At 48.9% G+C, this 22,993-nt stretch overlaps 1 protein-coding gene across 2 annotated transcripts; it reads left to right on the top strand.

Moving 5' to 3' along the window:
* The first annotated feature begins 3,954 nt into the window (after window positions 1-3,954).
* On the top strand, window positions 3,955-13,869 carry LOC124659030 (cysteine-rich receptor-like protein kinase 2). Of its 2 annotated transcripts, XM_047196993.1 has the most exons (6): window positions 3,955-4,171; window positions 4,244-4,311; window positions 4,429-4,550; window positions 11,304-12,295; window positions 12,501-12,536; window positions 12,688-13,869. In XM_047196993.1, exons 4-6 carry the CDS (start codon window positions 11,347-11,349, stop codon window positions 13,773-13,775), a joined length of 2,073 nt encoding a protein of 690 aa, XP_047052949.1. In that variant the 5' UTR covers window positions 3,955-4,171; window positions 4,244-4,311; window positions 4,429-4,550; window positions 11,304-11,346; the 3' UTR covers window positions 13,776-13,869. The 2 variants fall into 2 exon arrangements, with proteins under 2 accessions (XP_047052949.1, XP_047052950.1); XM_047196994.1 differs by lacking the exon at window positions 4,244-4,311 and having other exon boundaries at window positions 4,357-4,550.
* The last annotated feature ends 9,124 nt before the right edge of the window (window positions 13,870-22,993 follow it).

The following is a 22,993-nucleotide window of genomic DNA, read 5'->3' as shown; positions in this document are numbered from 1 at the left end:
AAAAAATATATACTAAGCTTACATTTTTTTGAGGCATGTGTTCTTATTATTGATCTGTTGATAAGTGTACCATTAACTTTTACAATGACACCATTGTTCTGCCATATGAAAAGACCTCCATTGAGAAAATTAATTATTTTGTTTTTATGTATTACTTTTCAGAACCTTGAAGCTACAATACAGTTCGGTCTATTTTACCCGCAAACAAAAAAATACAGTTCAAAGTGAGAAGAAACATTCCAATCATGGAGAGCTAGACAGGAGATACAGCCTATATAGGTAGGTGCTTCTGGAAAGTGCAAGTATTGAACCACTTTTCATGCTCCCAACAGTTTGTGTTGATGTTTCCTACAGTTTGTATTTTCAGATCTCACTCACTTCATGGTAAGGCTTAATTAAGTCTCTTTGTGTTATCTCTGCCACTTTCCTTCCCGATGCTATTGCTCATGTTATAAAATTGTTTGCACAAATTATTTCCACGGACCGGCATAGAACATGTGGTATTTTTTTCTTAATGAAAATAGGTGGTGTTTTTTTATTTATTTTCATGGAAACATGAGAAACATATCAATACATTGATATGCCCCTAGATTCATGATACATAATTCCATGTTGCAATGAGCAAGTTCTCTACAAGAATACAACTTGACTTATTGTGTTCCCCTCATTGTGTTCTTGATTTGCAGGAAAAGGAGTTGAGACAGCTTTGTTATTTACGTATATAAATAACACTTTCAGAAATTTTTAAATAGAACAAATTTAATAATCGGTTTGGCTTTGCATCCATTTTCCGAGTGTCTGGTTGTGTGTTGTCCAACAGAATTTGTTCTCCTCAAAGTGCAAACAATGTTCGAGTGTGATTTCAAACAACTAACGAGGGTGAAATTCTATTGGATTCATGGCGATGTCCTGATCCTTTTTACATGTCCTAATAACTTAGGGCTTGTTTGATTCAAAAGAATGGTTTAGGATTTTTGCAGGAATTGGAACCATATGATTTTTTCCTACAAAGTTTGTTTGATTCATAGGATTGCAATCCTTTCGAATACCTACAAAGAATTCATTTGCACTATGTTTCATATGAAAAATGTCCTTCACTATGTACACCTTCGACGGCGCTTGCGGGGGCCACCTAGAGCGTGGGCTTGCGGGGCGCTATGTACACCTTCGACTGCGCTTCTTGGTCGTCGCCTCCTCCGGTTTGGTTCGGTCCCGCCGTTCTCTCGCCGACCCTTAGGCGCTTATGGGTGGACGGTTGCATTGGCTTGGGTCTTCCTGGAGTTGGAGTCGGCCTGCTGAGGTTCCTTCGTTTGGCTGTGACGCGGCCTAGAAGCTTAGTGCATCGCCCCCCCTCCATTCTTGGCGGGTGACGGTGCAAGGCGTGTCCCCGGTTAGCTATAGCGGGTAGTGTTGTCAACCGTGTGGTGTTGCGTTTGTATCGTGGTGCTTGTTTGGCGTTGTGTTGTATCGTGGTGCCCTTTGGGCGTTGTATCGGCTATCTTGGCCTCTTCTTCTATGTGATTGATACACCTTCCAGGGTGTATTCTCGAAAAATGTCCTTCACTCCAACTTCTTTCTACAATTCCTATGGCTTTCCTGTGCAACCAAATATTTTATAGATTTAAAATCATGTAGTTTCCCAATCCTACAGGATTAGAGAGGACATACCATTCCAATCCTGCATTTTTCCTATTCACGCGTTATGAAAATCCTGCGAATCAAACAAGTCCTTACACTTGTTTCTAAACATAATGAAACTTAAATGTGAAAATATTCAATTGAGTTATGTGTATCAGTCGACACGTGCAGTGCACGTGCTCCATTACTAGTAGGCATTAATTTTCCTTTGAGAGTACACTCACATTATATAAAAGTAGTATTTTTGCTGGATTTTGTAAGTATTTTAGGATAAAAATTAATCAGTGATCAAACTTGTGTTTTTGATGCCCAAAACAACCTCTTTTTTATATAGAAACTAAGACAGTAGAGTAGTACTACCTATGTCCAGATTTAATTGACTTCTATCAATACGTTATTTGTTCATTAGCCTTCTCTCTCCCGCGTTGATTAAATAGGAACGGAGGGAGTAGTATTTTCTTACATTCTAACAAGATAAATTCTACCTCTAATAGACTTTTTCAGTAACTGGGAAGGGGGAGGGGAGGTTTGACTCTCACCATTCTCTCACAGGGTGGAGTGTTTTTGGAGAGTGTTCTTTCTTCCGTGCACGGGAGATTAGTGCTTGAGAGAATCTTTGCATGTAGGGTTACCCTACACAAGTAATCCCTCTTCCATTGTTTAATATATAGGTTTAATTTTTAGTATGAATTTGAAATAACGATATATATTGGAATATATATCAGATTAAATTTTTAGTATGAATTTTTTCCATTATACTGTATCTTTTAAGAAATCCCGAAAACGGCTTGCTTTGATAAAGTTCAAATTTGAATTTTAAAACACATTCAAACGTGATGATAGACATAGAAACTCAATAAAACTAGATAGTCCCCAAATTGGACTCTAAGATAATTGCCAAAAAATCTAATTTTGTTGAGCTTAATTTGAAACATAGTGAAACAAAATGTTGCAAAGAAAAGTTTCGGTAAGTTTCACAAAGTATCAACATGTTTCATCAAGTTTCAAAAATCAATTTTTAAATACTGTCAAAAACTATTCAATATTGGTGTAATTTTGAAGCTCCCTTCACTAGAAACTCAAATATTCAAATGATTCATAAATTAAACTTGTAGTTCAAAATCTACAAAGGTTTTAAGATTTAAAACTAGATGTAGTAGTGCTGGTGAGAGAGAATCTAAAAGTTATAAAAAGGAACCAAAAACATGGAGAGAGAAGGTGAGCCCATCCACGGGAGGGTTGTATTTCTTAGTGTTTTTATGCTGCAAGCATACACCGATCCTTCCAAAAAAAAAAAACAGAACTACGATAATAGCGACAAGAAAGCTAAAACGGTTGTACTTGTGTTTTACTAGGAAGCAGCGCCGCGCCCGTTAGAACTGCTCGAATGCATCAAAGTTTTCTACATGCTATATAGTGAAAGTACCGATTAATGAAATATAATTTATACTCTCCATCCTTAATGTGAATGTTTGCCCTTTTTATCTTGGCTTGGCTTAGGAGGAACTACATATGTTAATCTTGTCACCAAACCGATGGCATATTTCATTTCTTAAGATAATGCACAATTAGTGTGACATACAAAAGAAGGAATGTAAAGGACACAAAGTGTGAGCAAAATCTATATGAAAACAGAGGGAAGTTCTGAGGCTCTCTGACTACTTCATGTACCTCTGTGCGTTGAGCAGTTTTGTATGTCTTTCCTGTACGTCTATATCAATGAAGCTCTCTAAAGTATATAACGAACCTTCCTTTAGCTGTTTCTTGAACTGATCTTTTTGGTTGCTTGGTATAGTCACACTTCCACGGTGTTTCCCTATGGTAAGGAAAAAAAAAGAATACCGAGGATTTGCAGAATATTAAGTGTTGGTATTGGGCCAGTAAGTAGATGCGGAATATAGTGAGGGTAAGACTGGGCCGTGGCACGTCCAGCTCAAGAGAGGAAAAATGTTTTATTCCTATGGCATTATGCTTAAAGCCCACTTATGTACTGACCCAGGTCGGCCACAGTTAATTCGTTTCCCTTACCCTAAAAAAAAAGTTAATTCGTTCCCCATTTTCTTCGCAAAGAAAAACAAAACTGTTCCCCACTCAGCTAGTCGGTCGTCGTTGTCGCTTCGTTGTTTCTGCACGCATGCTCTGCTGCTCATTCTGGGTGATTCCATGCCGGTAGACCGCTCCGGACCTCCGGTAGCTTAGGGCACAGGCCAATGGGGCAGCCACCGACATGCTACCGGTGACTCAGCGGCGGACAGGCGGAGTAGCAGTGGAGACACGCGATCCGTCGAGCGGCGAGCTCGTCCAGCAAGGCGCCCAGCGGCCACCGCCCAGGCCCCAACCCCGCTAAGTCCCCACTCCCAAGCAGGCGCATGCGAGGTAGGAGCTAGCAGCGGCGGCGATCCGACCACCCAGCCCACATCTCTTCTCTACCTTCTCCGATTTTGTTGTTGTGCGGCAACCTGCAAGTGCAAGCCTGCATCAGTGCGGCTGCTCTAATTCCTCTGCCGATCGCACGGAAAACCGCACAAGGAAGGTAATTCATTTTCCCCAAATGGCTTAGTGGCAATATCAATTTCCTTAAATTTTTCTGTTACCAATTTTGCAGCATGAATAATTCAGGCCATTGTTGTTTACAAATTGGAACTTATTTTAAACGGACAAATTGCAACTTAGGTAAGTACATGACTCATAATTACAATTATTTGTGATTTTCTTTAGGTGGTTATCCCTTTCTGCTTCTCTCGTTGTGGTGTTGTTCCTTCTGCTTCAGTAACATGACACATGGAGCAGGGCTCACTCGCTGTATGAATTGCGGTGAAGGGTGGGGATGTATCGATGTTGTAGCCCGGAGCCCTGCCCGAGCGATTGAAAGAACAACTCGAGCAAAGTGTGGATTAAGCTGATAGCAACTGGTATGTTATCTTTTGTTATGTGATTTTTCTCAAGTGATATATGCTTGAACATGCAGTCCGTATGTATATGACACCATAGAAATTATGTTTCTGTTTAGTTATGGTAGAAGCAGAGCCGTCCTAGGTTGATTTGAACGAAATTTGGGACACTGAGTAAATCAAGGATCAAAAGTTAGAGGAAAAGAACAACCAGAACACTCTGAAGCATACTTTAACTATGCATACTTTCCTTTGTTTGTCTGCTTAGTAAACAAAACCAGAGAGTTGAAAGCGGAGCAAATCTCATAGAGACAACAGATCACAATAAAGCAGCTTTTCTGGAACAATAAGAAGCAACAAACATCAAGAAATAGAAATGGAGGCTTGTGATATACGTGTTTACTACAGCCATGTACAACAGCACACAGTACACAGAACAAAACTAAAGAAGATGACCTTTAGTGCATTAGCTAAAAAACGTACAGAGAGAACATTGTCTATATGGTTCTTCAGGCAATTTAGTATTTTCCTTGCATTTAATATCCTCTTTGTTAATTCCACTAATTTTCTTATTGTGAATTGATGTACTGTGAATCAGTGAGAGAAAAGGTAACCTCACTCCACCCAAGACAGAATGAAAAAATCTGTCAATGGCAGTGAATATCTTATTTGCATGAAAGCAACCTCAGCATACAATACTCAAACGAAAATTGCATTAATATTAAGCAATTCATGTCATTTGACTGAGAGAGAGAGAGAGTACACGGGAACAAAATCTTCATATTCAGAAGAGTGATCACACATAAGTGGTCAGAGAAAAGGTTCATTCTTTCATCATTAAGAAAATCATAACTGTTAACACCGAATTGCTTGACAAAATATGGTGAAGGCAATGTTCATTAGTTCAATTATTTTTGCACAACATATCAACTTCTAGACATCACCACGTAAACATGGTTGTTAATTATTATAGTATCTCTTAATATTTATTATGGCCTAGTTGCGTTAAATTATGTTCCAATAACTAAGAAAGCAAATGATGGTACCTGATCTAATGATCTCATTGGTTTCTTATAGCTTTATCGATCTATTTTTCATCAAAGTCATAGTATTGGTGAACCAACATATCAACTCATGAATATTGTTGCTATTCTTGTCAGTTTCATACCAATGTAAGGGATGATTAGGAGCAACTACATTATGCCTGGATGAATAGTATCGCCAAATATATCTGGGGGAAAACTTGGTATTGAGATCTCTTGACATCCAAAAGTGTAACCCATGAATAAGGTGACACAATTTGTTAGAAAATAATCTATTTAGTATAGAACCATAGTTGGTATAACTTGACACCTTAAAAAGAGGAATTTCGGAAGAAGCATGCAACATGCAGGTTTCGAAGTTCAGAGCAAACCTGGTCATTAGAGCTAAAGCTACAGCAGATCTTAAACTCAGAGGATAAACAAAGACATACATATCGAATAGTGAGTATTGAAGTACTATAAAAATTGACATCCAGCGGCTTGACCACCTCTCGTATATACTCTTGTAACCATGAGGTATCGGAGTTCAGAGCAAACCTGGTCATTAGAACTCGAGATAAATCCTTACTTTTATCATAGGAGCCAAAAAAAGCTACACCTGATCTTAAACTCAGAGGATGAACACAGACATACATATCGAATAGTGAGTATGGAAGTACTATAACAATTGACATACAACGGCTTGACCGCCTCTCGTATATACTCTTGTAACCATGAGCATATTACATATTATAAGCATTTATCAGATCTTGCCTTGCTGCAACAACACATCACAGTATTCACACCATCGGTGAAAGGAAGGCAAGGGCGTGTCCACAGATCTGTAGATGCTTCCAATCTTCCAAATTGAGGTCTGCATAATTGCATCGCGTTAAAACTTTGACCTTGCACTGAAACAATAAGGAGAAGATGACAGCTATAACAATCTAGCCCTAAACCACGTCCAAACAAATATATCGTACTTGAACTTTAGGTTCAATCTGAACCACCAACGCGGCAAGAAAGATAATTGTCAAAGAGTTAAGATAGGAATATTTACCTATTCTATATAGAAATTTGAGATGATACCATTACTGAGTCAGGGAATATTGAGTTTACAATTGAGATAGAATTGCATGAAAAGAGAGACGTGCAGATGAGAAACAAAGGGAGATGCTCACCACTCTGCCATGGCTTCATCTGCTGCTGTGATTTTTGGCTCTTCGAGGTCAAAATCTTGGGAAATCATATAGCTCTAGCTTTTTCTCCATATGAACAATTTGCAATACCAATAAAATTCTCCAAATAAAAAATTTACTACAAAAATGAAGTCATCTCTCTCACCACCAAAACCATCTAATGTCCAAAGCCATGTGGATATACACATCTTTAAACCCCACAGTTGTGTAGTGTTAGTTGAAGAAAGGTCTAACCAGTAAATTAAATTGCAGATTGGCAGATTACTGTACATCTCATCTACTACATATGGGTAGCAACACCTGTCAAAATAAATAAAAAAACAACATTAATCAGAAGTATCAAGTAGAAACAATATGCCTTTCAACCGAGATTTAACAGAAGTATACATTGATAATCAATAGTACCAAGCAGAAACTATATGCCTTTCAACTGAGATGTAACAGAAAAAGTATACATTGATAATCAACAATACCAAGTAGAAGCTATATGCCTTCAACTGAGAATTGAATATTTGGGTTCACACGAAGCTCATCGATACCCAAAAAAATACTCATAGTACTATGCCTACAAAAAGTTTGCGCTCTTAGCAGGTTTTCAGATAGGATGAAGGGTGACACATAATTTGAATCGAAAATAAACACAGCTAGCCTTCGACCATACTTGCAAAACCACGATTGCTTTTGATTTTTGCATGACAATGCTTAGTGAACTCATGTTAGCCTACATTTTGCAACCATCATGCTCATGTTAGCCTACAGTTTGCAAGCATGGACTCATGATCAAACAACCTTAGGAGGCAATCATGCTCACGCTAGAACAAAATAGGAAGTTATGACTCCCAAGCCATGTTCCGAACCCTGTAGCTGGAAATAGGGTTATGTGTGACAAACCAGTTTTCATGATTATCCAAGAAAACAATGGTGGTTCCAAAGAAACATTCTTCATCATACGGTGAAAAATAAACACATTCGAAGTATAGCACCATAATAGAAAATTATGATGATCATGCAGCAAACTAAGATAATGATGGGATTACATGTACCTCTGTTAACAAATTGGATTTTACTTGTATAAAACAGAAGGTGTTATGCAATGGAAAAAATCAGTGAACCAATTCGACTCTATTGGTTATGGCAAGAAACTGAGTTAGATAAGTATACCTCCATAATTTTCCTCTTAGTTCTTCATGAATTCCTGTGCCCAGAATCCCAGATCAACCAAGATGAAACAAAAAGAAATTTTTCAGCTGAGAACTCCCTGCAACCATGGGCCCTCCCATATACTTTTCGATCAAAATTGATTGAGATGCAGAGAGAGAGAAAGCTCACATGTGAACTTCGATACATCATGCGTGGGTGCAGATGGCGTCAAAGAGAGCAACAGTTGGCTTCGGCTCCTCCCATATCACGCCTCATCAGGATATGGAGAAGATGGCGTCAAAGTCCTCCTCTATGCCACCAGGCACCAGCCAAGTCAGAAAGGAGAGATGGGATCTGCCTCCACAACATATTGCTATCCAGGACATCGCGCCGGCTCAATTCCTCCTATATTGCCCCTCCTCTGAATGGAGAAGATATCGCCAAGGTGCTCCTCTATGCCGCCAGCCATGTCGGGAAGGAGAGATGGGTGCCGCCGCCGTCAGCATCTTGCCATCCATGGCGCCGCATAGGTGGACGGTGAGCAGGGGTTCGCGTCCCCCACGGTAATGGAGTCTGCGTCCTTCGATTTATTTTCTTTCACAGAGGCGTGAACCCAGCTAGGGCACAAATCCAACGGCAAGACCGTGTGCTGGCCGCTGCGGCAACCCCAGCCGGCCATCTTCGCAGCCACGGCCAGGAACTGTCCCCTCCATCGCCACCACCAGCGACGGGATGCTTCGGATTCTCACACAGGTCCAGCAGTTTGCTTCCTCCTCCTCCGCCGCCGTCTTTCATGGTGGCGAGGAATCCTCCGCCAACCACCGCAGCAAGCTGCAGCCCATGCTCACCGACGCCATGGCTCTGCGCACCACCGCTGTGCTGCAGCAACATTTTTTTGAGTAAGAAGAATTAGAGCGGACAACCACGACAGGGAGGAAGAGAGGAAGAAGAGACGTGTATGTTCGGGCTGTTTGCCTCTGTTAGCGATTCAAGCGGTCGAGGTGATGGAGATGATGAGAAGCAACGAACTGGTCGCCGTCCTCGTCCTGCGCGGCAAGGTCATCAAGGAGAACGGATGAAGCTTCACTTTCAAGGTTCAGTATTTTCTTATCTCAAAGAGGATTTCCGTCCTGATGTGCTTGAGATTGCCTTCGGGAGAGCTCATCTGCAATCACGTTTCTTCGGGAGCTACGCCGCCCATGGCGGGGGTCGATGGGCGCACGCCGCCCCCTGCGGTGGTCGACTGGCGGTCTCCTGGCCGTGGTTGCATCTTTTGGTCGAAGGGCGGCCGATTCTTTTCCTCCTGGTCTTTGTACCACATGGGAGGCAGTGGCGCTTCATTGCGACGTCCAAGATCTATGGAAACTTAGTCGTCCCAAGTGACTTCGTTCCCGGCGGCGGCGAAGTGTGCGTGATGGAGTTGCTTTGGACCCGATTGCTTTCTCCATCGGGAGTTGGTGGTTCTTTTTGCAAAAGACAGGGACCTCTTTGTAATTTCCTGTTTTCCTTAGGTCTGGTTGTAAGATGTACTAACCTTATCATAATATAAGTGTGCTCGGGGCCCTTCGTGGCCCTTCTTGTATTCAAAAAAAAAAAAAAAAAAAAAAAGCGGTGGAGGTGGGTCCGGCCGCACCGCTTTGACCAGGTATCCAGAGAAATGCAGTTACCGGGAAGGACCATGCAAATATGCATGAAAGAAGGCTACAAATCGGTAACCGGTTACCCATGGATCAAAAAAAAAAACGAAAAATACCCAACCAGTGAATCAACGAAGGGAAAAAAAAAAAAGCAACGTGTCACACAACTGTTGGAGGGAAGAGAGGATAAATATGGCATCTACAGTGCCAAGATCATTCAGGATGCGCTAAATCGTTTCACTTTTATATAGGTAATAATGTATCCCACACTCACAAAATCGTGGAGCTATGTGTGAATTATGTTTAAGAACAAAATTAAAATCAAACTCAGTTTACTTCCTACTGTTTTCGCACTAGATTTGCAAGTTTCGTAGGAAAATTTCAAATTTCAGCCAGATTGGAAGCCTAGCGTTTAAATTATTTGTAAAAAATAAAATGAGAACATTTTTTTTTGAACAAAGACCCTAGAAGCTGCTAGTATTGCACAGGCGGTGGTACAAATTGCAGAAAGGCCCCTACAGTTCAGGGGATTTCTGGATAAGGACTGAAATATTACAGAGACGACCTCGTAAAAAGATTGAAAAAAGCAATCAGGTCCTTGTCGCTCTGCACCGTAGAAGGAAAACGCCGTCGAGTTGCTCCGCCGAACGAACACCGGCGCCGGGGACGAACCAGTCGGCGCAGCGTCGTGGCAGAAGCGGTGGCTCTTCCCCTTGGACAACTTGGTCTTTGGGAAGTCAGTTCTCCAGCAGAAGGGCCGCCAATCGGCCATAAGAAGCAGGGGCGGGACGGTGACGCCGGCACATGTCCCCCGTTGATGAGCTTCACTGGAAGAAAACCGCATCAGCAACAGCGTCGACGAAGAGGACGCAGCTCCATAGCACCTCGCAGGCACACACTTGTGGCGCCGCTTCGAGCACGGGAGAGCAGCAGCATCCATGCCGTCCTCGCCCTCGCCTCCATGGCCGGCCGAGAGGAACAACACCGATATGCTACCTCCGTACCAGAAGCAGCAAAGATACACCCTCCAAGATGCAGAGAGGATGGCGACGACGTGGATGTGCTCCTCCTCGCCTCCACGGCCGGCCAGGAGCTCGTTGTCGTCGTTGTTCCCCGGCAGGCGCATCCTTTCCCCCTCGCCTCCAAGGCCGGCCAGGAGAAGATGGCGCCCGCCGCTTCCGCGCTGCATCAGGAAGAAGTCCGCCGTTGCTTTATTGAAGGAAGCGTCGGTCTCTTGCTCCTCTCTTTCCTCCGACCACCGGAGAAGGAGAAGAAAGCAGATCAACCCTAGAGCGGGTGAGATCCAGGCGGGCAGATCTCGCCCGTCGCTTCCACTACAGGGCAACCAGCCCACTACCGGCAAGCTGCCGCTAAACCTAGGAAACCTACCTACTCCGGCGCCATCTCCCCTCCGTCTCCGGCCGGCTACTCCGGCGGAGAGGAGGAGGGAGAGGCCCGGTGAGCGAGAGAAAAGGCTCAGTAATTGTAGCAAGAAGAGAGCGAGGTGGGGGGGGGGGGATTGGGAATGAACCGAGAACCTGACCAACAGCTACCTAGACGCTCCAACGCTGCACTACAGCCAAGATCATGACATGGGAAGGATTTATATCTTTTTGAAAAAGTAATATCTCGGATTTATTCAAATTTCGATGATTTTTTTTCACTAGCTTCCATATGTGTCCTGATTACTCCATGCACAAGAGACAAGAAGACAACCTCGTCATTTGCAGTGCACCTTTATCCTACAAACTTCGCCACTCCTTCCCACGAATGCAGATATAATACACACACGCAAGTCACATTGCCACAAGAGACAGCAATGCCGGCGATGCCGCCATCTTTCACAATGCCCGCCAAGCTCGCCATCCACACGACCTTGCTCTTCACAGCGTCCGTCCCCGCCGTGGCGGCGGATGACTCCGTCAGCATAGCCATCTACTGGGGGCAGAACGTCAGCGAGGGCACGCTGAGCGACACGTGTGGCACCGGGCTCTATGCCTACGTCAACCTCGCCTTCCTCTCCACCTTCGGCGCCGGCCGGGCTCCGGTCCTCGACCTGTCCGGCCACTGCAACGCCCCCTCGGGTTCGTGCGCGACCCTCGCCGCCGACATCGCGTCCTGCCAATCTGGCGGCGTCAAGGTGCTCCTCAGCATGGGCGGTGGCGCTCTCGGGTACAACCTGTCCTCGCCCTCCGACGCGCAGGACGTGGCCACCTACCTCTGGAACAACTTCCTCGGCGGCACCGGCACCACCGCGCCCCGCCCGCTCGGCGCCGCCGTGCTGGACGGCATCGACTTCGACATGGAAGCCCCGTCCAGGTACTACGACAACCTCGCCAGGAACCTGAACTCGCTCTACGCCAGCGCCAACAGCGAGAAGAAGTACCTGCTCACCGCGGCGCCGCAGTGCCCGTTCCCGGATGCGTCCCTTGGAGGCGCGCTCGGCACGGGGCTGTTCGACCACGTGTGGGTGCAGTTCTACAACAACCCGCCGTGCCAGTTCGCGCCTGGGGATGCGAGCGCGCTGCGGAGCGCGTGGCAGCAGTGGACAGCGGCCCTGCCGTCGGTGGCCGTGTACCTCGGCCTGCCGGCGTCGCCGGAGGCCGCGGGAAGCGGATACGTCAACGCGGACACGCTCGTGTCGCAGGTGCTGCCGCTGGTGGAAGGTTCGCCCAACTACGGTGGCGTCATGCTGTGGAGCCGCTCCTACGACAAGGACGCTGGCTTCAGCGTGAAACTGCAGAGCAACCTGGAAAATCGGAACAGAGGTACCTTCTTCGTTACAGCATTGAGGCCGTATAACTCAAGTGTACAATCTGCCGGCGTCAAGGTGCTCAAGTGTACAAAGCAAGATGCAAGATCTGACGACGTATAACTCAACCGAAAAATAGCTAGATGAGAAATAGCAAAAGTAATTATTTATCGGCATGTCACGTCTCTTAAGAAGCTAATGGTTTCTTTGACAAATTGCAGGGGACGGCGCATCCACGCATTACAAAAGGAGAATCTGTGAGTGTTTTGCTCTTGTCCATTCTGATTATGTTTCCTTGCAAAAATAGCTTCTCTATCTTACCATTTACAGTGACTAACTCAAGAAATTGCAAGACTTGGTGATCTCCTTCACATTTCATTTAAATACCTATCTGTCAACTTCATGCAGATACCATAGTAGGAATCGTCGCTGGCGTATTCCTGCTGCTCCTCCTTCTTACCACTTGCTTCCTGTGCCATAAGAAATACCGTGCAGGCTTGTCACCTCCTGAAGAGGAACCAACGAGCTCTTCAAAGGAAGAAACACCTCCGCCAAAATTGGGAGCCTATCCTCCGAAAAGATACACTTATTCAGAAGTCGAAAGAATGACCAAAACATTCGCTCACAAGCTCGGCCAAGGCAGCCATGGCGACGTTTACAGAGGCAACCTGCGCGACGCACGCCAGATCACCGTGAAGGTTCTGAACAACTGCAAGGGCAGCAACAAGGATTTCGTGAGCGAGGTGGCGGGCATCGGTGGGATTTCCCATGCCAACGTTGCTCCTCTGCTGGGGTTCTGCCTGCAGGGGCCGACGAGAGCTCTGATATACGAGTACATGCCCAATGGCTCGCTCGAAAGCTACGCTCTCAGCAAGAGCGGTGACTCGGTAGACGATAATTACTCGCTATGGTTGTACTGGGAAAAATTGTTCGACATTGCGTTGGGCGTCGCGAAAGGGCTCGAGTATCTCCACGAAGAGATCAACCCCAACGGTGCGCGTATCAGCATCAAGCCCCGGAACATCCTGCTGGACCAGGAGCTGTGCCCAAAGATTTCTGATGTCGGTGTGGCAAATCTGTGTCTGTCGAAAGAGAGCAACAAGACATCTGCTCGTGTTGCCAGGGAGAGAGATGTCTATGATGCGCCTGAGGTTGTATCCAGGAAGTTCGGACCAGTCACTAGAAAGTCTGATGTATACAGCTATGGCGTGATGGTCCTTGAGATGGTCAGGGCGAAAAGGCATGTCAAGGTTGGTGCTGAGACTACCAGCAAGTATTTCGCCAAGTGGCTCTACGACCACCTGGATCAGTTCTGTAGCAGTATCACTGACATCGGCGGTGACACGAGAGAGCTTGTGAGGAAGATGATCATAGTTGGATTGTGGTGCACGCAGACGGCAGCCGCAAATCGGCCGTCAATGAGTAGAGTTGTCGAGATGTTGGAGAGTAGCAGCCGGGACCTGGACTTGCCTAGAAGAATCTCTGCAGATTCTTAGTAAGATGCTGACTATCAGACTATGGTGATAAGTGGATTGTGCATGTAATAGGTCCTATTCCTGATGTTGTTTCTACTGATTGTAAAAACTTGAGTACTGCTGCTGAATAAGATCTCTCTTTGACACCATCAAGAAAAGAAAAAAAATCTCAAAAAAAAATCAAGAAAAGAAAAATAACACAGGAGATTCAGAACGCACAAATACAAAAGGAGAGGAAAGTTCAACAGGAAACAAGGACCTGATTAAGAGGTCTTGTGTCTTGTTTTTTCACAGGAACACTCTTGAAATCCAAACGATTCAAGAAGAAAAGAACATCAACCCACAAACTAGTAAGTTTACTTAATTTACAAAACTACAAGATACTTCGATGGGTTATTTTGATACTCTTGTTGATCCAATGGCCTCGGAAGATTGTGCGTTTTTTTTTTCAAAGCTCACGAAAAACAACCCCAGTTTCTTGTCGAGATTGTAGTCCAACATTTTCTATCCTGGATCCAAGAGGACAACTGAATACTTATGATGTACAGTTTCAGAACAATCAGGTTGTCTGTAAGGGCATCTCCAACCGAGCGACCCAAACGGACGCGCTGGGCCGTCCGTTTTGGACCGTTTGGGTGGTCGAGCGGACACGCAGACAGCGGTCCGCGTCCGCGTGTCCGTTTGGGTCGCGCGCTGCGCCCAACGCGGCGATCCAAAAAGACGCCACGTGGTTCGTGTTCCTTGCGCGGCGCTGCGCCATGGCAGGCCTCGACGGGACAGCAATGGTGGGCGGTGGAACGCGCAGGAAAGTTCCCGCGCGCACCAAGGTTCCCGCGCGAAAAGGCCATTGGCGCGCGCTCACGCCCAAGTTTCCCGCCAGGCTGCCGGCTATAAAAGACGGCGGCGGTCATAGACCGCATCACACCCTCTCCGCCGTCCTCTCCCCCTCCACCTTCTCCGGTGCCCTCTCCATCGCCATGCCGCGCACCATGCAGGCCACGTGGGCCAAGCTCTCCCTCGCCGCCCGGGCCAGCTTCCCACGGACGGAGGAGGAGGAGCGCGTGGACTCGCGGTGGGTCGCCGACGATGAGGCGCTCCGCGTCGCTGCCGAGGCGGCAGCGAAGAAGGAAGGAGACGCGGAGATGGTGGAGGCGGCCGCGGACGGCTGGCACTAGACCGCGGACGGCTGGTACGAGGCCGCGGAGGAGGGGGTGGCCGCCGCGGAGGAGGAGCCCGTGAACAAGGAGGACCTCGCGCTGGCGAACATCAACGCCGCCATCGAGGAGCGTCTCGCCGACCTCACGCGCGTGACGAAGGAGCACGAGGCGACCTGCCGGGCCGGCCGCCGCCGATTAGGCGACCTCCTCGGCCAGAAGAACGAGCTGCTCGCTATGCGAGCAGCCCGCCACCTCATCCAGATGCCCTCGCCCGAGCGGCGCGCCCGGGAGGCTGCTGCGTCGGCGGAGCGCGGCCGACAAGAGCGCATGCACCGGCGGAACGGGAACCACGAGGCCCAGGCCGCCGGCCGCGTCCGCCTGGAGACGCGCACCGATGTGGAACGCGCCGCCCTGCAGGAGCTGGAGCAATGCGGGAAGCGGATGGTGCCGCCGCAGGAGGCGGAGCGCGAGCGCGCCCGAGGCGCGCGGACGGAAAGGAGGAGGATAAAGGCCCCCGCCGCGCCACCCAGCTCGTATTCTGGAGTGGAATCCTCACGCGTACAGGCCGTCCGCGTCGAGTGAAATCCACGGCCCCGACGGCGAGCCGGCGAAGAGTCGCCGGCGAGGACGCCGGCCTCGTACGTATTAGAATAGAAGTAGTAGACTAAAAAAATGTAATGGGTACTTTTTAATGAAAAAAAATAGTTATGTCTATGACAAGCGGGCCAGGGGCGGACGTGCGCCGGCCAGCCATCGGCGTCCGCGGCCACGCAAACTCGTCCCAGATTTCAGCCGGGTTTGGATCGTCCCGGACGCCACGGCCATCCGTTTTTGGGATGGGTCCGCGCGCTGGGCCGCGGTTTTGTCCGTTTCGTCCCATCCGGATGCGCGGGCACGGGATGGGTCGCCGCATTGGAGATGCCCTAACTACCAAAGCTGAAGCAACAAGGTTAAACATGCCACGGGCAGCATAAGTGCATAACATGATCCTACCCAATTGTGTTACTCCCTCCAGTTCAAATAATTGCTTAAAAATGAATGTATCTACAGATTGAACATGTCTAGGTACATTTATTTTTAGAAAAATATTTTGAAGCGGAGGAAGTATTAAATTGATTCCAGCATTTGTACATTAACTAGTAATGAATTGTAAGTACGGCAGCTAAACAGTAATAATTTGCATCAGCATTTCGCAGTCCAGCAGCTTGCAGCCACCCAACCAAAACACTAACTTAATTTGACAAGCTATTTTGAACTGACGAGTCGTGCAATTATCTGAACTAACGACCAAGAATTGCATACAGTACCGGGGCGGCAGATGGGAGATTGGGAGAGGACAGTCCGAGGGTGGAGAGGCCGGCACGGCACGGGGGAGAATTGCATACAGTACCTGGGCGGAAGATGGGCGTTCTCCCTCCGTGAGCTCGGGGCCCTGGCTGCGAGCGCCTCTCGCAGCATTCCAGCGGCCGGCGGCGCAACGGCGGCGTCGTGTTATGACCGTTGTAGAGAGGAGAACTGGAGAAGAGAGGTGAGGTTAGAATCGGGCGATTTACACAGAAATAACCCAAAAGTGAAAGAAAAGCACAGAATGACCCTCCGGCGAAACTATTTCACCAATCTAACCCTTTTGTGTGGCGCCCCTCCCACGGGCGCCACACATGCCCATGTGGCTCCCCTCCTGCCGGTGCCACGGACCCAGCCGACGTGGCCCCCTCGCCGGCCGAGCTGGTGCGCCCATCCGACGTGGCGGCATGTGTGGCGCCCCTCCCAACGGCGCCACACATGCACTTGTAATCCCCCAAAACATACCGTGAGACAATTCCTTCGGTACTTAGCCGTTTTGCGAGGCTCGATGTGTGGCGCCGATGCCACGGGCGCCACACTAGCATGTGTGGCGCCGATGCCACGGGCGCCACACATAGAGGCTCGCGAAAACGGCTAAGGACTTATCGTCCGGAGCCCCTGGATGTTTTCGACCCAATACTTGATATAAGTTGGCATGTGTGGCGCCACACAGTGCAGTGTGGCGCCAGTGTGCAGGGCGCCACACATTGACTTGTGTTAAAAACATGAAAACTCCTACCAAACTCCAACAGTTATGAATACAACATTGGACACAACAAGTAGCAATTTCATGACATACACATATAACACTTCATAGGTCACATTGTAGCACGTAGATTCAAACAACAAGTAGCATTACAGACCATGGTTCGAAATGACATAGGGTTCACAAATCGATACTTATGAAGATAGAGTTCACAACAACACGTAGCACATCCTAGTATCGTCCTCGACGTGCCGTCCTCGCGGGCTGCTTCCGGACGGCCATCCTCTTCGTCCGCTGCCGTGGCTGTTGTTGCTGCTGCTCCTGCTCCTCCTGCTCCTCCTCCTCCTCCTCATCTGAAGAGAACGGCTCGTCGTTCCTCATCCTCGACAAAGCTGATCTCCGCCGCGGCCCGTCATCCTCCTCAGTGACAACCTTCTTTCCTCGGTTGACATAATCTTCCGGAGTGTACCGGTTTGGAGCCTTGCCCCTTGGCTTGAACTGGTAAGCTGACCGTGGGGCTTGCTTCGAGGTACGCTTTGGAAGTATGCCTTGACTCAGAATTAGCTCGTCCTCAGAAATCTTCACAAACACGAACACATGAGATTACAAAAGTTGAAATTAGTAAGAACATGTTTGACAGCAACAAAATAGTCCATACCTCCCGCTCTTCTGAAGAGGAAGATGTAGCGATTTCGGCTTCCCGGCAACCTAGCAAGCTGGCTAACCGCCGCATCTTTCGTGCAGTGTTCTGCGTCATGCCGTTAATGGTTACAAAGCCACCACATCATAGTAGCGTACATTCAAAGTTGGTGATCATACCTTAATGAAATACCGCAACGGTCCGACAGGCTTGTCATCTGTCCCGCTCTGCTCCCAGATAACCTCGCACTCCTCAGCTGTTTTTTCGATCTCCTTCCGCTCTGACAAACATAGCATACACAATTGAAGCGAGCACATGGCAATATAGATGATTTACTAGTTAGTGAGAGAATAGAATACCACGAAGTTCAGCTCGGAAGCAATAGAAGTCGATCTCCCTCTGCGAGCAAAGGTATCGTGCTGACTTTGCCCAACCTCATCGAACTGGATGGGGTCGTCCAAGATCTCCTCAGGATACGCGTGCTTAACTAACTCGATACGCGTGTTCTCATGGAACCACTCGAGGTAGTTGTTGAAAGCGGCGAAGTTGTGAGGCACAATCTGCTCAGGGCCAGCATTCCGTGCCGCTTGCAAACAGTGTTGGAACGCTGCGATGTGGCCGCTATGATGGACTGGCCAATTTGTGATCTTCCTCTGCCGCTGCCTATCAAGCCTGCAAGAATCAACAAGTTAGTTTGTACCTCTTCTATCAAGAATCTTCCATCGCATGATTCCAAAAGTTTACCTATGAAGCGCCTTGTCCGTGTCTTGCCACACTGGTGGGCACTCACGATACGGCCCAAAGCTTGTCTCATCACTCTTTGCGGCTGGTGGTGTTCAACAAGCCACATGCATATGAGTGGGCAGCGCATACGCCAGAACCGCGCCTCCTCCGTGCACTTGTGGTTGAGGTCAGTCATCGACGCGCTAATACGGTAGTAGGTACCATATGGCTCCCATTCCACCTGCAGCATACAAATATCTCAGAATTTAGAACATGCCGAGTAGAATCAATGAAAACTAGGATTGCAAAAGAGTGATCGGTTACCTGCTCAGCGGTAAGAGTGTCCAACTCCGCGGTGTACTGCATGTACATGATCTTTGGATCGCCCGAGCATCTCCGAGACATTGTCCCAAAGGTATGCCCAAGTGGGCTCCCGATCAGGAAAGTGAGGGTGATGAGGCCATGGCCTCTCGTTGAGTACCCTGGGCCGCCCAACTGATAGGCGGTCCCAGCTCCATACGGAAAGTAGGAGCATGCATCCACCAATACCGCCGCTCCCAGACCTGCGACAAGCTTCGTCCAACTGCGCACATAAGACATTTGGTTAGTACTTTGTCTAGCACACTACTATAGGAAAATAGTACATAGAGCAAATCATCACCTGCCGGTAGAGGTAGGCAAGTGCCGCTGTTCCCCAACTCCAACGGTTATCCAACACCGTAAGCGCCTTCGGCCAACACCAATGGGCCAGCTTCCCCCAGCTGTCGGGAAAGAGAGTCCTCGAAATCATGTACCATAAGTACACGCGGGCGTACGTCCTCCGAGTGTCCTCGTCGGCCTCTTCCGGGCATTCTCCAAAGTTAGTCCTGATCCATTCGAAAGATGCGCCGGCGGGAGCTCTCTTCTTTGGTTCTGTTGGCAGCGGAGGAGCCCTGCCAATAAGGTCCTCCATCTGTCTCCGCCACCCATCAGAAGCTGTGTTCATACACAGTGGCTCGCCCTGAATAGGTAGTCCAAGGATCATGGAAACATCCTGGAGAGTAGGGGCCATCTCGCCGGCCCTCAAGTGGAAGGTGTGAGTCTCCGGCCTCCACCGGTCGACAAGGGCGGTGAGTGCCGAGGGGTTCATGTCTGGCCCCCCACGGCTTACAAGGGATATGAACGGCATAAGACCGGTAGGCCGGATGAACTCCGTGTACCTCTCGTCATACGGTATATCCGATGTGCCATGGTAACGAATCTTCAAAGGGTGAAGATCCGTTCCCCTCTCCGTCATATGAACAGCCCGGTGCACCCTGTCGTACTCTTCATCCAGAAGCCACACCATCCTACATGTTTACACAACCATATTATGAGTCATTCCACTAACAAAAATGAGCAACACATACATGAGAGTTCATATCCAAATCCATGAGAGTTCCATACATACACACATACATTCATATCTAGGGTTCCAACAAATATTTGGTTCAAATATGAGTTATTCCATCACAAATAATAGACATTTCAAGACATACATACATAGAATTTGAACACATACATAGCCATTTTATATCTACATAGCCAAATCTAGGGTTCATATCCAAATCCACCAACATATCCAAATCTAGGGTTCATATCCAAATCCACTAACATATCTAGGGTTCCTACACATACACATTCAACACTTACATAGCCATTTCATATCTAGGGTTCCAACAAATCTATGGTTCATATCCAAATCCACCTTCATATCCAAATCTTGCTAGGTTCAGAGCCAAATGCACTAACATATCAATGGTTCATATCTAAATCCACCAACATGAATTTCCATTTCTAGGGTTCATACCCAAATCTACCAAATCCACCAACAATAGTGGACGAATCAGAGGGAATCGAAGGGGAATACCTTGAGGAATGGAGGAGGAAGGACTTGGCCGGATAGATCTGACGAATCCTTGGTCGATTTGGTGGGGGGGACGCAGGGGAGTCGGGCGGCGGCGGCGGTTTCCTGGGAGAAGACAAGAAACAGAGAGAAGAACTAGCTGGGTCGGGCTGGGGGCGGGCGCAGGCGCCACACTTAAGTGGATGTGTGGCGCCCGTGGCATCGGCGCCACACATGCTAGTGTGGCACCCGTGGCATCGGCGCCACACATCGAGCCTCGCAAAACGGCTAAGTCCCAGAGGAATTGTCTCACAGTATGTTTTGGGGGATTACAAGTGCATGTGTGGCGCCGTTGGGAGGGGCGCCACACATGCTGCCACGTCGGATGGGCGCACCAGCTCAGCGGCGAGGGGGCCACGTCGGCTGGGTCAGTGGCGCCGGCAGGAGGGGAGCCACATGGGCATGTGTGGCGCCCGTGGGAGGGGCGCCACACAAAAGGGTTAGATTGGTGAAATAGTTTCGCCGGAGGGTCATTCTGTGCTTTTCTTTCACTTTTGGGTTATTTTTGTGTAAATTGCCTTAGAATCGAACGGGTGAGCTTCGTGTTGGGCTGATATTTTGCGGGCCGGCCCTTAGAGCATCTTAGGTGTCTCTCCGGGAAGCCCCCATGACGCTTTTTTTTTCGGATGGACGAAAATTCGCGTCTTCGGATCTTCGTTTTCATTCGAATTTGGGCTTTCATCCATCCGGGGAGCTCAGGTCATCCCGGCCCCGGGGAGCGCTCGGGGAGTACGGACGAAACGAAAGCGCGGGAACACCGAGAAAACTTCCTGCGCGGCTGGTGGCCCCGACTTGTCGGCGAGAAAGTCTGATCGTCATCCACATCGCAACGTCTTCTTTGCGCTGTAAAAGCCTGCCGTGGTCAGTCTTCACCGGACGTGTAGCTTCCACGCGGTGAGTTAATGTCGTCGCCTTGGTTTCACGCGCGTCGCCCTGTATTTATCACGGAACTACCGTGTCTGGCCGCATTCACCATGCTGTCTCCCTGTTCTCACACCACCTCTCTTACCCAATCTCATCGAGCGAGAGTTGCGATCAATGGCGAACGACGGCGCGGCGAACAACGGCTTCGGCCGCCACTCTCTCCACCAATGGGAGGGACAGCTCCTGCACGCGGCGGGCTACCCCGCGCCGCCGGACTTCCGCGTGCCCGGAGGCTAGCGACTAAGCGCGGGCGGCGTCCCGATCCCGCTGCCGCCGATGGGTCGCACCACCCTGGAGGCGGAGATCGACGCGGTGCTCGTCAACCTCAGTGACGAGCAGCGCGCGGAGGAGCGCTTCTTCCCGGAGAACTACGACGCGTGGACGGAGTTCTTCCGGTGAAGGTACGAGCGCGAACTCGCCATGTACGACGGCCCTCCTCCTCCTCCCGCTAGGAACAACGCCGTCGACCGCCGCCGCTGGTGGAGCGCGCCTAGCCGCACCCTCGAGAACGCGCTCGCGCACAACGAGGGTGGAAACTCCCTCGTTCTAGGGATGCCGCTGCCGGTGGCGCCTACCGTGTCGCGCCGGCGCGGTAGCTCCTGGACGTCGCAAAGGATGGCGACGTCCTCCTCCTCGTCTAGGTCGAGGTTGGTGTCCAGGTCCGGTGGATCGGCTCCTCCGCCTTCGACACCGTCCTTCGTCATGAAGGAGCCGACGTCTCCATCGCCGACCAGATGGCGCAACAGCGGCGCCCTCGTCATCCGCGACCAGCCTTCATCTCCCTCGCGTGGCCGCAAGAGGAAGACGTCAAAGAAGGAGGCCGCAGCCGCCGCCGCGTCCTAGCTCGCCGAGGAGGATGCCAAGCGTGCCGAGGATGCCGCGGTGGCGGAGGCGATCACCAGGTCGCTCAACGACCTAGTGAGCACCGACAACGCGCTCCCCATCGATGTCGCGCTCGACTAGTCCATGCGGGACTGGGAGCGGCAGGAGGCAGAGCAGCAGCGTCACCTGCCGGACTTGGCTACCACACGGCAACGCGCCGTCCGCGCCGCCGCACCGCCGCAGCACCGAACGTCACGCCCAAACCCGTGGCGCTGATCAAGCTCGAGGAGAGCAGCGATGACGAGCTCTACCGGCCGACGCCGCCACGCGGCAACCCTGGTGCTGGATCGAGCCGTTGGTACGAGGCGCCACCGGCCGAGGACGCCGGCAACTCGAGCGATGCCGACAGCGGCGGCGACTACACGGCCTTCTACCACCATTTCGGCATGTAGAAGGCCGTTATTAAATCTAGTTTTTGTTTCCTTGACGCCGAATTCAAATATATGTACGGTCTATATATGTATGAACTCACCTTTATATGTTAAATATCTTTAAATTCCGCTTATGTTTGAACGGATTTCGTCTTTTTTTGTCTGAATTCGTCGTTATTTTTCAAACAAAAAATCATCCATCCTGGGCTCGACACTGGAAAAATGGGCCTCCCGGGCCAAAAAGAAATTACATCCATCCGGAGCCTAAATAGTGTCGGATTTCGGTGGGGAGCCCCGCTGTAGATGCTCTTATCCTCATTTTCTTTTTTTTTGAGCAGCATCCATTCCTTTATTTATTCAGGAAAACTAGGATACAAAACGCCCTCAGGCGGCACACCAAGCCACATGTATCTCCCTACAGGAGAGCCCAACACAGACCGGGCTAGCACATGTGGTTCATTATTTGAAACTCTATTCACAGACCGGGGGGATGCTGTTGGGCTTCAGGGACAGTGTTTTCGAGGTGGGAAGGGTTTCCCTCGGGAGATACTTCATCAGCGCGTCCATT

Source organism: Lolium rigidum, chromosome 6, assembly GCF_022539505.1.
Source record: "Lolium rigidum isolate FL_2022 chromosome 6, APGP_CSIRO_Lrig_0.1, whole genome shotgun sequence".
NCBI lineage: Eukaryota > Viridiplantae > Streptophyta > Magnoliopsida > Poales > Poaceae > Lolium > Lolium rigidum.
Note: the sequence above shows the minus strand (reverse complement) of the source record. Positions and strands in the feature narration are given on the sequence as shown.

Coding starts and splice junctions, on each gene's coding strand:
- LOC124659030 (XM_047196994.1), top strand. CDS start 11,347: ATGCCGGCGATGCCGCCATCTTTCACAATGCCCGCCAAGCTCGCCATC. Junction 12,296..12,500: donor CCTGGAAAATCGGAACAGAG/GTACCTTCTTCG, acceptor GACAAATTGCAG/GGGACGGCGCATCCACGCAT. Junction 12,537..12,687: donor GCATTACAAAAGGAGAATCT/GTGAGTGTTTTG, acceptor AACTTCATGCAG/ATACCATAGTAGGAATCGTC.